At 38.4% G+C, this 15,941-nt stretch overlaps 1 protein-coding gene across 6 annotated transcripts in view; it reads left to right on the top strand.

Annotated features, from left to right (window-relative positions):
- Positions 1–15,941, top strand: part of LOC139140525 (transformation/transcription domain-associated protein-like) — a 78,138-nt gene that overhangs the window by 50,889 nt on the left and 11,308 nt on the right. For all 6 annotated transcript variants that reach the window (XM_070709858.1, XM_070709856.1, XM_070709857.1 and 3 more), the window contains exons 57-77: positions 243–413; positions 619–738; positions 1,248–1,391; positions 1,828–1,971; positions 2,642–2,800; positions 3,190–3,417; positions 3,716–3,811; positions 4,112–4,207; positions 4,619–4,737; positions 5,188–5,305; positions 6,753–6,868; positions 7,290–7,502; positions 8,308–8,427; positions 9,035–9,223; positions 9,623–9,771; positions 10,349–10,597; positions 11,080–11,249; positions 13,594–13,693; positions 13,986–14,283; positions 14,801–15,002; positions 15,497–15,604. In XM_070709858.1, the coding sequence (XP_070565959.1) occupies positions 243–413; positions 619–738; positions 1,248–1,391; positions 1,828–1,971; positions 2,642–2,800; positions 3,190–3,417; positions 3,716–3,811; positions 4,112–4,207; positions 4,619–4,737; positions 5,188–5,305; positions 6,753–6,868; positions 7,290–7,502; positions 8,308–8,427; positions 9,035–9,223; positions 9,623–9,771; positions 10,349–10,597; positions 11,080–11,249; positions 13,594–13,693; positions 13,986–14,283; positions 14,801–15,002; positions 15,497–15,604 (3,309 nt within the window). The remainder of the gene's footprint in view (positions 1–242; positions 414–618; positions 739–1,247; positions 1,392–1,827; positions 1,972–2,641; positions 2,801–3,189; positions 3,418–3,715; positions 3,812–4,111; positions 4,208–4,618; positions 4,738–5,187; positions 5,306–6,752; positions 6,869–7,289; positions 7,503–8,307; positions 8,428–9,034; positions 9,224–9,622; positions 9,772–10,348; positions 10,598–11,079; positions 11,250–13,593; positions 13,694–13,985; positions 14,284–14,800; positions 15,003–15,496; positions 15,605–15,941) is intronic.

Here is a 15,941-nt window from a genome sequence, read left to right as displayed (position 1 = left end):
TCATACCCATAACGTACTTAATTGGAGTAGGGGGAAGATGAAGAAAATTTTAGATTTTTTTTGACATTTACAAATGTCACATAGATGCATTCTGTTTGATTTAACATGAAAATTTAATTATCAAAGTTTTCAAAACAGGAAATAGAATTTAATTATTAAGTGAGACAATTTTTATCAAAATTTATCACTGCATTTTACAGCCATTTGACAGTTGTTTTGTTTTATCTCGTTGTGTTATCTAGGATGTTGAAATTGACATAGAGCTGGCCCACCCTGACGGTGGAGGTGGTGATATGATGGCATCCACGTCACATCTCCAGCAATCCTTGAAGACACCAGCTGATCCAAAACAACAGCTACAGGCTCTGACCACAAGACACAGCAAGTTTATTGAGTCTATCAGAGACGTCAAGGTAAGCTTGCATCCCTGAGATTGAGTATTAATGTGTAACTAGTGTAATGGGTGACCACTGCAGAGGGTACATGGCATTGAGATACAGATCAACAGCTGTGTAGTGACGTACGGACAGCGAGTGATATTGATGTTCTCCAACCACTGTGTGCTGATACCATGTAGCAAATGTAAAATGTTGATGTGTTTTATCTCTATATTTTCAGACATATTCATTCCTGAAAGCCTTGTCTCAGCTGTGTCACAGCAGTTCTGACCTGTCACACTGTCTCTGGATTGAAATGTTCCCAAGACTGTGGAAAATACTAACAGACAGACAACAGATGGTGAGTCAGACTGTGAAAACAAACAACACAGAATAAAAACTCTGCTACAGTCTTGGCCATTGTTCATATATTATATACCTTTTCAGAGCAGTAAAAATTCTCCAAAAGCATGCATGTCATTGTGCCTACATTCCAACAATAGGAGGATATTATGACAAATTTAATAAGTAAATGCAAGATTGTTCCAGATAGGCATGCAATCAGTGACAGGACACTTCCTTACACTCATATTTGCATTTATTTGATTCTTTGTGAAATATATATGCATATATTTGTTTGCTGTCTTGCCTGAAAGAGCAGAGAGATTTTGTTATTTGACTATACCAAATGGATACTCCACAAGGTATACAGCAGGCCAGATTGAGGCCTACCAGAAGGGACTGTGGGTAACTTGTTGTTGTTTAAAACTCAAGGTTGTTATGTTTTCATAGAAAGACAAGTGATAATAATGGAAGTTCAGAATAGTTTAGATGGAAATTTCAAGTTGTTTTCTGCATTGTTTTCTGTAGAGTTTAGCAGCAGAGATGGTTCCGTTCCTGTGCAGTGGCAGTCACCAACACCAGAGAGAGTGCCAGCCAAGTGCTATCAACACTTTTGTGGAATCAATATCACACTGTGTGCCAGCCATACCAATCAGACCTAGTGTACTCAAGGTGTGTGTGTGTTACTCATTCTGGACTGTCCTGTATGGTTATTGGTTGACTGTAATTGTCCCAGGAGTCAGTTCATCAGAGTATAATGATGAATTTTGCAAATGGCCAGAAAGCAGAACACCTTCAATTTCAAGATATATAGACCTATCAGTGAGACTTGGCACAATTTGAGCACTTGTACTTTTTAAATTTAAAATGTGAAGGAAAGTGAGAGCACAAGGCAGTAGTTCAAATGTTTCATCCCATGATGACACACTTTATCATATCCAAATTGGGAGGAATGAGAATCTGGTTGGAAAAAAAAAATATGTGTTTTTCTTTTTGACTAAACAACCCTTTAACATCAATGTAGACTACCATACCACTGTTGATTTATGCATTGCAAATTGCCATCCTTATCAAACAAATTTAAAGTCTAACTACTTCCTCACCACAGTACCTTGGAAAGACTCACAACCTTTGGCATCGCAGTACACTGATGTTAGAACAGAATGCCGTTGACAGTGGGTTCAATGCACCAATACGACCTAGGGCGGCCAGTGAATATTATGACCAGGAAGCCATCATTCAACCACAACAAGTGAGTGCAGCCATTCTCTTTGCCCTGAGTCTTCAACTACACAGTGTAGTTGGTTGAAAGAACTCAGGAAGCATACTTTTGCAATGATTTGATGAAAGGAAAAGCTCATCTTAGGAATGTTCATCAAGTACTCTGCAGTATATGATGAGGAAGGGTGCTACATTTTTGTGTTTCTCCTATGGATATCAACAATGAAATAACAATGGCCAGAAAACATGACATTCTTCAGTGTTCTACTCTGAAATAGTAAGGATACAGTGTTCTTTAGACTCAGTATGCCCAGGAGATCCCACAATGTTGGTACACAGAAATCTAGATGATTGTACAAACCTGTTCAGAAATACACGCATTTTGCTGTGCGTTTTTGCTCATGGTTTTGTTTGTAACTTGGTCCATTTGAATTCCATTGTATGATCCCCTCATTACTCTTGTAGTCTTCTAGATGTTTATTAAGCCAATCAACAGCCTTTGCAGCAGTTACAAATTATTTTTAACATTGTTGAAGTGACATTCTCACATGACTAGGATGGAGACATTCATTTCAGGATGTAAAAATTTAGTGTGATTTCATTCTTATTCCAATATTATTGTGTTTGATCAATACTATGATTGACTCAGAATACAAACAGCTTTTGTGTAATCACAATAAATTCATCTTCTATTTCACCAGGAAACCTTGGATTCACTATCAGAGCTGTACGAGCTGTTACAAGAGGAAGATATGTGGGCAGGTCTGTGGCAGAAGAGATGTCGGTACCCAGAGACAGCTACAGCCATAGCTTATGAACAGCAAGGTTTCTTTGACCAGGCACAGACTGCATATGAAATGGTTAGCTCATTTCTTTCGTCTTCCCACTCATATTCTGCTAGCATTCCTTTCATGCAATTTTTCAACTGTTCACTTTATGCTGTCCATAGAGGTATCACACTTTATTGCAGTACAGGGAATTCAACATGATAATGTTTTAGAACGAAGTGTTAGAAAACTCACCATCTCACTGTAGTTTTCAGGATCAATAATATTAAAGGCAAAATCAAATTTGTCTTCTCTTTTTAATGTCAGTGTTACAGTAATAAATCATGCCATAGCAATTTCAAGATTTTTCAAATTTTATTGTAAATGAAACATATGCATTTTAAACACATCTTGTAGCGGAGATTGATATTGATATCGTCTTAGAAGATTTTAATATTGTTTCATCTGTCACTTACACACAGGCCATGAGCAAAGCAAGAACTGAACACAACTCCCGTCCAGCCTTCCCAGCAGTTTTCCCAGAATACAGCCTCTGGGAAGAGCACTGGATAAGGTGTTCCAAAGAGCTGAGTCAGTGGGACCTACTGATGGATTATGGGAATGCCAAAGGTCACACCAACCCACATCTGGTCCTGGAGAGCGCTTGGAGAGTTCCAAACTGGTCTGTTATGAAAGAAGCATTAGCCCAGGTAACAACACATCAATATGTGATTTGTGAAGTTTGGGTGATTAACAATTACTGAGCATACTTGGCAGGTATATTCTTGGATAGAAAAACAGAAATGGCACCAGGAACATGCACTCTCCTTACGAACACACTGTTCAAAGCAAACTCTGATGTCTTTTTCCACATCCACCATGTAATTAGTTTGCCTCTGATATCTGAACTGAGAAGTTTGATGCTGGTGAAAAAGACTACCTATGCAAGCCATGTAAGCTATGTGCTTTTTGGTAATTAATAGTTGGTACTGTGTTTTGCTATCCCAGGTTGAATTGAGCTGTCCAAGGGAGTTAGCATGGAAAGTCAACATGTACAGAGGTTATCTGGCAATATGCCATCCTGATGAACATCATCTCAATCTTGTAAGTGTACATTGATTCATGCTCTGACATTTTGTGTGTGTAGCTCTCTCTCTCTCTCTCTCTCTCTCTCTCTCTCTCTCTCTCTCTCTCTCTCTCTCTCTCTCTCTCTCTCTCTCTCTCTCTCTCTCGTCTGTTGTCTGTCTGTCTGTCTGTCTGTGTTTTGATTACCCTCAGATTTTCACAACTGTTTCTGTTCATTGGCTTACACAATACTTATCTCACCAAATGATGAAAATTTCATTTGTTTACTTATTATTTCCGTGAGTAACAGAAATAAATGTATTTGTATCATATTTTCAGATTGAACGTTTAGTAGAGATGTCCAGCAGCCAAGCCATCAAAGAATGGAGAAGATTACCAGTTGTTGTTTCACACATACACACACCCCTCTTACAGGTCAGTATTTACTTCAAAATAGTTGCAACAGAAGTAACTTTTCCTTTTAGCATTCTGTATGTGTGACAAGGAGTTATAGAAAGTTGCATGCTTTGTTGGTACAACTATGCAGTGGACAAGTGAAAGCTGAGCATGTGTTGTGACTTCCAACCAATAGAAAAGTGTTTTTTAATGTTGGTCAGAACAGTGATTCTGAAACAGTCCTCATGATTGGTCAGTGTGAGAAATCATACTTTTTCAAACTCTTCACCTTTATAACCTTCACTAGAATACCATGGCATAGGAATTTATTTTGTCCTTTTACAGGTACAGTATCAGACTTTACAATTTTCTGATAATTAACCAAATGCGACAAACTGGTTAAAATTGTCATGGGTATAATGTTTTCTGTCATTACATTTTATTTTTCAGGCTGCCCAACGTATCATTGAACTACAAGAGGCAGCTCAAATACACCAGGGTTTACAACAGGCAAACATTGGTCGTAATTCCAGCATCCATGACATGAAAGCTATCGTGAAGACATGGAGGTAAGCCAGGAAAATGCCATTGAACCCTTTCAATGCCATGGTTTGGCCCAAACCCATTGTTATCAAATGGTGATTTTGGACCTGTTTACAGGGCATTAGGGGTGAACAGGTTAATCTCTGACAGATAACTTTAATTGTTTTGAAAATTACTGTACCTTGATGTGTGACGTGTTGGTGGTTTGGAATTTCACATCCACATCAATCATGAAAATGATTGGCTTGCAGAAGCACAATGCTAGCTTATACTAAGTGGTGAGTTTCACTATAAATGATTTTGAAAACTTGTTTTCCAATAATGAAAAGATGCAGTGTATTACTCCTTAATCTTCTGTGTGTATTTTCTTCCTCCAACCAATGGTACCTTTGTTCACAGTCATGTCCAGTGATTCTTTTGAGATGTCACGACACTTCACAATGATTTGTCAAACCTGGACTGGATTCTCATTTCAGGAATCGTCTTCCAATGGTATCTGATGATTTGTCACACTGGAGTGACATCTTCATGTGGAGACAACACCATTACCTGACAATAGTGTCATCCTATGACAACCATGCAACTCATGATCCGGTAAGACCTACTCATGTGAATGATAGAATACAATTAATGAAGAACAAAAATCAAACTAATTGAATATGATATTTGATGAAACACTTTAGCTTTCAGGGGTTTCACTAAGTTTTGAAGTAGGGGGCCAAAATAAAAAAGTAGGGGGCTTGCAACTGCCACGAGAAACTTTTCATATGCTTAAACTTAAGAACCCTGATGTTGGGTATGAAAATCTGTAAACGAAGAACTTTTATACCTCTAGGGAGGTTAAAAGGATAATTTATTTTTCAATAATAATTAAAAATGACAACAATGACCATACTTCGCAAATAGAAACCAAGATCCTCAAGGTTATTTGACAGGCCTATAAGCTTATGGGTATGCAAAGTAAGAACCTTGATATAGGATATGAAAATTTGTACGTTCAGAAGCTCACATATGGATTTAACCTGACGATCGTTTTTGAAGTGAGTTCAGAGGTGTGCTGGTATTTTCAACCACTCTAGACGCGTTCTTATTGGCGTGGATAGACCGAAAAGCAGTAGGCTTACATATCATACCTCCAGCTGGTTATATAGGCCTATACGTTCACACTTACGGCTACGGCAGTGCATGGATGTAAAAAATAGTGCAACGCACGTCGACCTACTAAAATTCGAACTCTAATAATCGGGAATGTTTTTCTGAGAAAAAATCAGACCATTGCCTTCGAAAACAGTTTAAATCCACGTAATTATCCTTCTCTTGTTCTTTGGTGCACTTTAAAACCCACGATCGTACAGCGAAGCTTGACCTTGTGATCGCTCCTTCAGTTGTTTATCGGCCATTTTGAATTGAGCTTATGACGGCCGACAGGTGTAGTACGCACGTTTTCATTGGCGAATATAAAGGCACCACAGAGGAGTCAGCAATTCAGGTAGCCAATAGAATCGTCCGTTGCAATTCCGATTTTTATTCAGGCAGTATAGCTAGACTGTGCTGCACGGCGATCGTAGTAGTCACTCGTCTACTACTTTGTTTCACATAAAACCTGTTGAATAGTTTGATAGCACAGCTTGTGATACTTGTCCGATCCATTTCAGAAGGTAAAACATATTTTAGCGATGAAAGACTCAAAATTTTCCAAAAAAGTAGCCGGCGAAATCGTGAGAGTAACCGGTCAATTTCGCCGGCTGCTGGCTCTTAATGAAATCCCTGGCTTTAGTCAAAAGGTCGTAGAATTGCTACAGTTTGACAGATCTTGGCAAATGAAAGATCAGAGTATCACTTGAAACAATGGTACGCGAAGCAGTACTTAGTTTAATCGGGAAAAGTCTGTAATATCAGTGAAATGATTTCATGTACTGTTATCATAAATGTAAACTCCAGCAAGTGTGTATGGTTGATGGAAGTTTTCTTTACAGTGCAGTTCTTTGTATTTAGCTTCCATATACACAGTAATATAAAATTTTGTTTGACTTGTCTGTAGCAATCTTCGAGCCATTCAATGCTTGGTGTGCACGCATCAGCCCAGTCTATCATCTACTACGGCAAGATTGCCAGGAAACAGGGATTGACAGGGACCTGTCTGGATTGGCTCAGTCGGTGAGTGAAGAAATTCAGTTTAAATTCTACCATTTTCCTGTAAATTCATCACTCAGGCAGCATTCTTACACAACAATGTGCTTTACTGGTACTAGTTTGTCCTCTGAAGCCTCAAATTTGAAATATTAATTTATTGTCAAAATGAATCGTAGTCTTGGCTTTTACATTCATCCATCCGTCTACCCATCAACAAGAACAGTATACATAATTAATTCACAGCTTTTGTCCACAAAGCTAGATACTGGGTATTTCAGTGTGCTGAGTTGCACAGTGTAGAAAGGTATTGTCCTCATAGAAATGAAAACATCTGAAAATTGAAATCAGAACTCTGTGATGCATGGTCAGATGATATTTTTCTTAACACCCCCTCATCCTCCATGAATGCATGCATAATGTGCATCCATTGACCATTGTTTTGCAGCATTCACACTATACCAAGTGTTCCGATAGTCGACTGCTTCCAGAAGATCCGGCAGCAAGTGAAGTGCTATCTACAGATGGCCGGCACAATGGGAAAGAATGAATTACAAGAAGGACTTGAAGTCATTGAGTCTACAAACTTGAAGTACTTCACAAAAGAAATGACAGCAGAGTTCTATGCTCTGAAAGGAATGTTCCTGTCACAGATTGGAAGGTAGGTGTTTAATCAACCCTTTGAGTGCCAAAGTCAATTTTTTGTTGCCTTTACAAAATATACCCAGTCAAATTTTTTTCAGATTTTTACCTAAATTATGATGAAAAACTGTAGCCAATGAAATGTTATGTCCATTTGGTCCAAAGTTATCACAAAAATTATAGAAAAATTAATAAAAATTTGTAAAACTTTGCACAAAATTTTGGCGGAAAAATTACAGCACTCTGAGGGTTAAGAAGATGAATAGCCACCTAAAACAATGTAATTTTTAAATTTCCACCATGCTCAATGAAATTTTAAGCTATCCTCTTTCATAATCAAGAATAAACCAGTGGGTCGCAGTGCTAATCATTGAATGTTAGAAGTAAGTTTCTTCAAATATACAGTCTTCTGAAAATGGCCATTTCTCTTTGTTAATTCTGTGTAAGAAATATCAAAGATTCAGTCGTCTCAAAAAAAGATGATGGCAACTTGGTGTGCTCTGTCTATGAGATTGATAATGAGTCAACGCAAATTATAGTTAAATGGGCAAAAAACTGTAAGATTTTAAGAGTCTGAATGTCAGTTTTCTTGGTTGATTCCAGTGTGCTTTACTAGAGAACTAATTATAATTCTAGGATTCAGTGTAGTGTGAAATACATAACACCTGTGGGAATCAATCTTGTTGCCTCACTTTCTCACATTTTGCTATCAGTGTCATAACTTTGAGAAGTCATCTTTTTTTTTTCACATAACAGTTGACTCAGTCTGGGTACTTGTGTAGGAGAATTTACCCTGGACTGTATGATTTCTTTTGGTTTTCCAGGTCTGAGGAAGCTAACAAGGCATTCTCAGCTGCTGTACAGATGCATGACACACTGGTCAAAGCCTGGGCACTGTGGGGAGACTATTTAGAATTGCTATTTACCAAAGAAACCAAGGATAGGTAAGTTGTTCATGCCATAATTTCATCAATGTGTGAGGCTATTGTAGTGTGTGTCAAGGTGCAAAGTTTGGTACCAGAGAAGCAAATTACCTAATATTTACCAACATTTGAAATTCAAAATGGCGTCCATCCCTGTGTTAACTCCATGAGGATAAATTAGATTTTCAATTTTTAAGAAAATAAGCCAGTGAAAACTTTACTTCATGAACTTCAAAATGAGACCCACAAACAGAGGATCAGAAAAGTGTCGTTAACAATTCGAGAGTGTAAATATCTGTCTCTGAGGTGCGTTCTTCCTTAATTTTAATGTGTCATCCTCATTCAATGTGTTATCACCAATCTTTGATACAAGCCATTATTTTCTATGTATAGATTGAACCTGTCTATTGGGAAAAGGGGTGTGGGGTGTGAGTGTTATACTTAAAACCAGACTCCTGTAAACTTATACCAAATATTGTGGTAGCTTTACCATATCAATCAATTGATTATGAGGAAAACCAGCTGTTATGCACACAAAAACTGACAAAGATTCAGGAAAATATATTTGTGAATATAGGCAACAAATAGTAATGACACATTGAAATATTTTCTTTATTGTTCACTCTAGGCAAATAAACTACGGTGTATACGCCATCACTTGCTACTTACATGCCTGTCGACATCAGAATGAAAGCAAATCCAGGAAGTATCTCGCCAAAGTGTTGTGGTTACTCACCTATGATGATGAGAAATCCAGCCTAGCTGAAGCTGTTGACAAGTATTGTGTTGGAGTTCCACCCATACAGTGGCTACCATGGTAAATACATCAGAGCCTTTTATTTCATGGATTTCAACTAGGAATTTGTGTTTTTCAAATGTGCAAATTGATACAGTTTCAGCTGCTGTGATGCATAGCGTAAGATATTCATCAAGATATGCCAAAATTTTGATTACTATTTTATTATCATTGACATTTCTGAATCGAACTGAAAGCCTCTATGGATGACAATGTAGTCAACTTTTGGAAAAACAAAACTTATCTAATGCAAGTTGTTCGCTTTTCACAATGTCCTACCAGCATTTTTCCAGCCACATTTGTGTTGACCAACAGCAAGGGTAATCAGAAAAGTATCTCTGACCAGATTACTGAAAGATTTATAAAACCACAGCCCGTCACCTCAAAATTTTATTTTTTTCTAACCACTTTCTTTGGCAGGATTCCACAGCTGTTGACATGTCTGATTCGCACAGAGGGCAGACTAATACTGACTCTGCTGGGTCAGGTTGGTAAAGTTTACCCACAGGCTGTCTATTTCCCTATCAGAACACTATATCTTACTTTGAAGATTGAACAGAGGGAAAGATGTAAGTAAGCCATCCATTCTCACACCGATCCTGATCTGTCAGTCAGTCCATGTTCAGTCTCCATATCTGTAGATACAGTTATATGTGTTATTTGTGGTTGATCAGATTTATTGTCGTATGGACATGATGTCCACTTTAATAATCAGTTTTAATATGAGTTCATTATATGGCTATATACATGTGTGCACACATGCTAACGTATATTCCTGTGTGCGTAAACACAAGTAGATGAATGCATTGGAATATGTGTGTTTTTTTGTGTTCATGTCTGATGTCAAGAACTACCATATCAAAATTTTATGTGAATGAATATTTAGGTGACTTTGTGAATTGAATAAGCAAAGCAGAGATGTGGTAACATCAATGGCATACACCGTTATTTTAGAGTAGAATATGGACAAGGAAACACAAAATATATTTTCTGTCTGTATGCTTTCCTGATAACTTACATATCTCTGCAATGCACATCATGCTTTCAGCCGACAGATTAATGTATGTCAAATCTGAGTATAGTTTACATTAAATGGTTTGTTTGCCCACTTGCGTCTGACAATTATTGGAAATTTCACTATTGTAGATAAAAGTGGTGAAGCCTCCCTTGCCGTCAACGTTACGAGGAGTGGTAGCAAGACAGGAGACAGCACTGAAACTACTTCCACACCAACAACAACTGCAACGGTGACTACAACACCCAGTGCCTCACAAGTTGCCGCCACAGCTGCGTTGACAGGGACATCTGCACTTGCTCAGATCGCAGGTCACACAGCGACAGATTCACAGGCAGCTGCAGCTACCACTACTACAACATCCTCATCGGCTGGGCAAGGTATGTAGTGGTTACACTGTGGCTTTGAAATCAGTGTTGAGTTGCAGTTGATGAACACATTTAGATTCAGATTGAAGCTTGTCAGTGTGCATGGTGTTTCCGCTGGAAAATAGGATTTCATTGGAGTGTACTGTACATAGGGAAAACATTGCATATGTACGTCAGCTTTATATCATATCAGGAATAGAGATTTTTATACTGAATTAAAAAAAGCACAAATAGGCAAATGGTACAAAACAGTACCTAAGCCGTATGTTAGCTACTTCATAATGACTATGTGGTAGAGATTCTTAGTGAATTTTGTACAGCCCAAATCTAGTATACAATGATACAAAATTGCACTACATGTACAGCCTGTATGCTGGTATACTCAAGCACATCAAAACAAATATTACCTTATGATGATTTGATCGTATGAAATTTTACCAGTACATACATCAAAAGCTGGACTTTCCTTTTTCCTAATAACCCATGGTGTTTAGAAGGTGCCCAACCATCAGCCTCACAGTCTGCAAATCAGTCCACCAGCAGTACATCAGATCCTGGACCCATCCGAGCAACTGCCCCGATGTGGCGTTGCAGTCGTATCATGCACATGCAGAGAGATATCCACCCTCCATTGCTGTCTTCGTTGGAAGGCATTGTGGATCAGGTAGGTTGCCTTTAGTGGATTTTGGTCTCAGTGAGACTATAATTAAAGGATCGTGTCAAATGTAAGCGGACACTGTTTGGTGTTTGGCTTTTTTGCCTGTTTACTGCCAGACTTTGAACCTTCCCTATTGTTTCAAGTGATGTAGTAGAGCTGACACAAATGGGAGAGACAGGGTTTCATGATAGCTGAGTTTAGCAGTAAGTGAGAGACCTGGTCGTTGTTTGCTGATTCAAATGTCCCTTTAGAGGACTATGCAGAGAAAATGTTGTAGCAACAAGATAGTATACAGCAGAAAAAACTAAAGACCAAGGGAAATGATATTTGCTATATAACTGATATGAAATACATGTCTTAGTCTTCTAATGTGCTTTAAAGCCCGGGGCGAAATGGACCGGGATCCGGATTAATGCCAAGGTTGGGTGGGCGTTTTGGGGCATGGCTCTGCATAATGAGTCTGTTAGTAACGGTTGCTATCGTTCGTATTATCTGCGTAATCTGTTTGCTCTCAACTCACGCTCTGACTATAAGCTTAGGTACAGCCTTCGCAATACCCGAAAGAAAAAAGAAAGGAGGAAAAAATACCAATTTCATAAAAACAGGAGCGTGCTGAGTTAATCTACTGAAGTTTTTGTTGAGTTGATTTACTGAAGTTTTGGGGTCATGTCATCGCTCGAGAATGATTCGGCTACTGACCGCCATATCTATCTACATACGGAAATGGCAACGTACATACATTTAGTGGAAATAATCGTCAAGAAAGTAATAAACAATTAAAAATAATCCGAAGCTGGCAATTTGGTATGTTGAAATCACGAATTACCGATCATAACATTGACTGAGAAACACGGTCGGGATTAAATGGTGGGAAATAGGTGAACGACACGACGTCATGACCGATCGCTAAAATAAAAAAATAAAGTAAGTTCACTACATCACGGAAGGATCGAGATTTCCTTAATCTTGCGTACCACGATATCTGTAAGGGATCGAGGTCGGCTGCTCCGTTGCTTTGAGGGTGACCTCGGACAACTCATCACGAGTTGTGTTTTTATTTTCGGAGAAATGGGATCAACTACGGACTTGGTTCATAGATATCGTCATTATCAAAGAAGTTAAAGTCCATCCTTTGTCGAAATCTTACGATGCAGTGCCAAGTCAATGAGCCGATCTTGGACACACTTTTCCTCTTAGGCCTAAGCCTTTCAAAGAAGATCGGGATGATGACGCTCACTTGCTCACCTTGAAATGACATTGACAAATACAATGTTTCAACTGTTTTGATGTCTTACAAGCTTTGTTTAATTCTCATAACAGAAGTCCAAACGTTACTTGGCCAGCCGGTATGTCAAAACCTTACCAGCCCTCCGAACACGACATGTCATTGCCATGTGTGAGAACACGTGTACATATACATAAACCATACGGCTGTTCGGGCAAGCTAGCATTTATATCAAAAGCGACTGTAGCGTACCGGTACTTTCAGCCATAGATTCGGGGGGGAGGCTGTTTAAAAAATTGGCTCTCTTTGACTGACTGGAATTAAATTGATCATAGAGGCTTGTTGTTTTCGATGTGATTGTCAATACAAACTATGGACTCTGCCTGCAGTTCTGTAAAATACAGTGTAACCACTTTTCGGAAGAATACATCGTACCGGTACTGACTCATCTCTTGCTAAGTCACGACCGAAAATGGCTCACTTTTGCAATGTCATTGCATCATAAAAGCTTGTTAGTAAAATAGTTTATGACAACCACGAACTTTTCATCCTGTGTGCACGCTGATATATATGTAACTCTAAGCGTATACATGGTTTGTTTACATTGTAATTGTTCTCGTATGTACAGCAAATGTTTGACCAGTTTACACCTCTGCACGTCACTGAATGATTGACAATTGTTTGAATCACAGAATGACTGTTCCCTTAGGGCCATTTCCTTTGTTACGAAAGCAATTTTTCCCCCAGTCGTCGTAATTTTAAAATGCTTCGTGAAACTTTGCGGATACCTGTATGGCCTATGTGTTAATGAAACAGTCTATGTTTATGGTATGCCAATAGTGTTTGTTGGAGAATCACTTCCGCTGATTTTCATGGAGTGGTCTACCTTGCTGTTGCCAGTTGTCACTCAAGCGCCATTATGAATTTTCGATGTTTTAGGGGTCTTTTATACCCCACACCGGGTTTTAAGCGTCATCAGAACTAGCGTATGGTAACGTCACTCACAGTTTTAGCTGAACAATCTGAGAAAAACTCTGTGGTGAATATTTTGTGTATTTTATGACTGTAACTCTGATTGGTGTATCTGTGTGCATTGATGCAATGTTTTGCAATTGTGTTGCTTAGATGGTGTGGTTCAGGGAGAACTGGTACGAGGAAGTACTCAGGCAGCTGAGACAGGCACTTGCCAAGTGTCAGGCTGTGGCATTCGAAAACAGAGGTGCAGGTGAGTTGATGTGCTGTGTGCTCACCATGGAAACGGCAAAACTTTGTTGTTTTCCATTTTCATTATTGTGAAAAAATTGCTTCCTCAGAACTTAGAAAAATAATCATAAATGAATTGTTACACCATACTACATTTCTGGTGAATGTTTCAATACCAACAATCATTACTAGGTGTTTCAATAGAACATGTAAAATATAGCTATCACCGAACAATGCTTTGTATTTCCTTTGAGAAGTTCCCCTCTCTCTGATGATATTCTGAAAAAGCTGTGGTTTCTTTGTTCCATTGACAGTTGCTGAAGCTCAGGTGACTCCCCACACTCTCAACTTTGTCAAGAAGTTGGTCAGCACTTTTGGCGTTGGTATAGAGAATGTCTCCAGCGTAGCTACCACATTCTCCAGCTCAGCATCGGAGTCGCTGGCCAGGAGGGCCCAGGCCACGGCTCAGGATCCGGTATTCCAGAGACTGAAGGGGCAGTTCACCACGGATTTTGACTTCTCACTGCCGGGATCCATGAAGTTGCACAACCTGATCGCCAAACTGAAGAAGTGGATCAAGATTCTTGAAGCCAAGACAAAATTACTGCCAAAGTAAGGGGATGATCTAACACCACTGACTCTATCAAGTTAGACTGAGAGAGTGAAATTGATGTAACAAAACTGAATTTTACTTGAATCAGATGTCTCTCAGTCAGTTTTACTGTAAGGCATTTTACAGCCTATCTTTAGACAAGTATGTGTCAGCTTTATGACTTATTATGACGCATAATGTTAAAACTGATTATTTCAAATGAATAATGATATTCAGCACTTGAATTTTAAATCAAGAATATTCCAAAAGTGATGAATCAATATAATTCATAATGTAATCATATTACTACACTTTGTCCATGGTTGTATGTAAGTTATTTTTAAAGAGGCAGGTCATTTATCAGTAATAACTAAAAGCAAATTGACCAACTTGATAAATATTTCAATGGAAAACAAAGGGCTTACACTATGTAAGTACTCAATGTCAACAAGAACTAATCAAAAAACCTGGGATTGAGATTTCAAATTTTATTCTTTTGCTTTCCTTCATTTGATTTCTTCTACTTTTTACACTCAGGTCTTTCTTGATCGAGGAGAAATGTCGTTTCTTGAGTAATTTCTCCACCAACACGGCGGAAATTGATCTTCCTGGTGAATTCCTGCTTCCAAAGCACAGTCACTACTATGTGAGAATTGCCAGGTTTATGCCAAAGGTAGACATTGTACAGAAACATAACACAGCTGCAAGACGACTGTATATCAGAGGTCAGAATGGAAAGGTAAGATTGAAAAGTTGTGGTTCATCTGTTTGTTTTTTTTTTTACCCACACATGATATTTATGTTCAGTTCATAATGTTTCCCATCCCAAGGCTGGTTAACATAAATGCTGTAGTAGCAATGAAATGGTTTCCTTTATACGACACGTATTCACGAGTATTGTTTAGGTATGCATATCTGACAATAATGACTCCTTATCAATAGAGAATGTTCATAAACACTGAATTGTGTACTTCAAAGACTGGATCTGTCTCTTATTTGTCACAAGATTCAGTGAGCCAGTCTTGAAATGAAAGATTTTTACAACAGAATTTTTACATTTGTAGTGCCTTAATATATGACACTTTCACTGAGACACAACCAGTCAGAAACAAGTGTAATGACACAGTGTACTGTTTAACATTTTATGAGCCTGGGAAAACAATAACGATATGTTAAGAATTAGTTTCCCCTTCACTGCTATCATCATTCACTGTGTTATTTCTCTTATTTCAGATTTATCCCTACTTAGTGGTCAACGATGGATGTTTAAATGAATCTAGACGGGAAGAAAGGGTTCTACAATTACTCAGAATGCTCAATTATTTCTTGATCAAGAGAAAGGTATGTATGGCACCTTTATAATCTCTATTTCTCTGTTGAGATTCACAGAAAATTTGATTGTAGCGTGATTCACTGATTCATGCTCACTTCTTTTAGGACTGCCAGATTTTTACGCAGGATAACCACAATTTCATCACTTGAGTCCTTACGTTGCCCAGAACCTCATATCTGATGACAGTGGCTGTTCTTATCTGTAGTTTTTCTTTTCCATGTAAACTGCTGAACAGATTAAACATAGAGCCCTGATTAATTTCAACATAGCTGTTGTGCCAGGTGGTATTTATTTCAAGTCCAGTGCTGGCATAGTATTAAATCGTCTCCCACTCCAGAAACAAAG

This window comes from Ptychodera flava, chromosome 9 (genome assembly GCF_041260155.1).
Source record: "Ptychodera flava strain L36383 chromosome 9, AS_Pfla_20210202, whole genome shotgun sequence".
Lineage (NCBI taxonomy): Eukaryota > Metazoa > Hemichordata > Enteropneusta > Ptychoderidae > Ptychodera > Ptychodera flava.
This window is presented reverse-complemented; position numbering and strand designations above follow the sequence as displayed.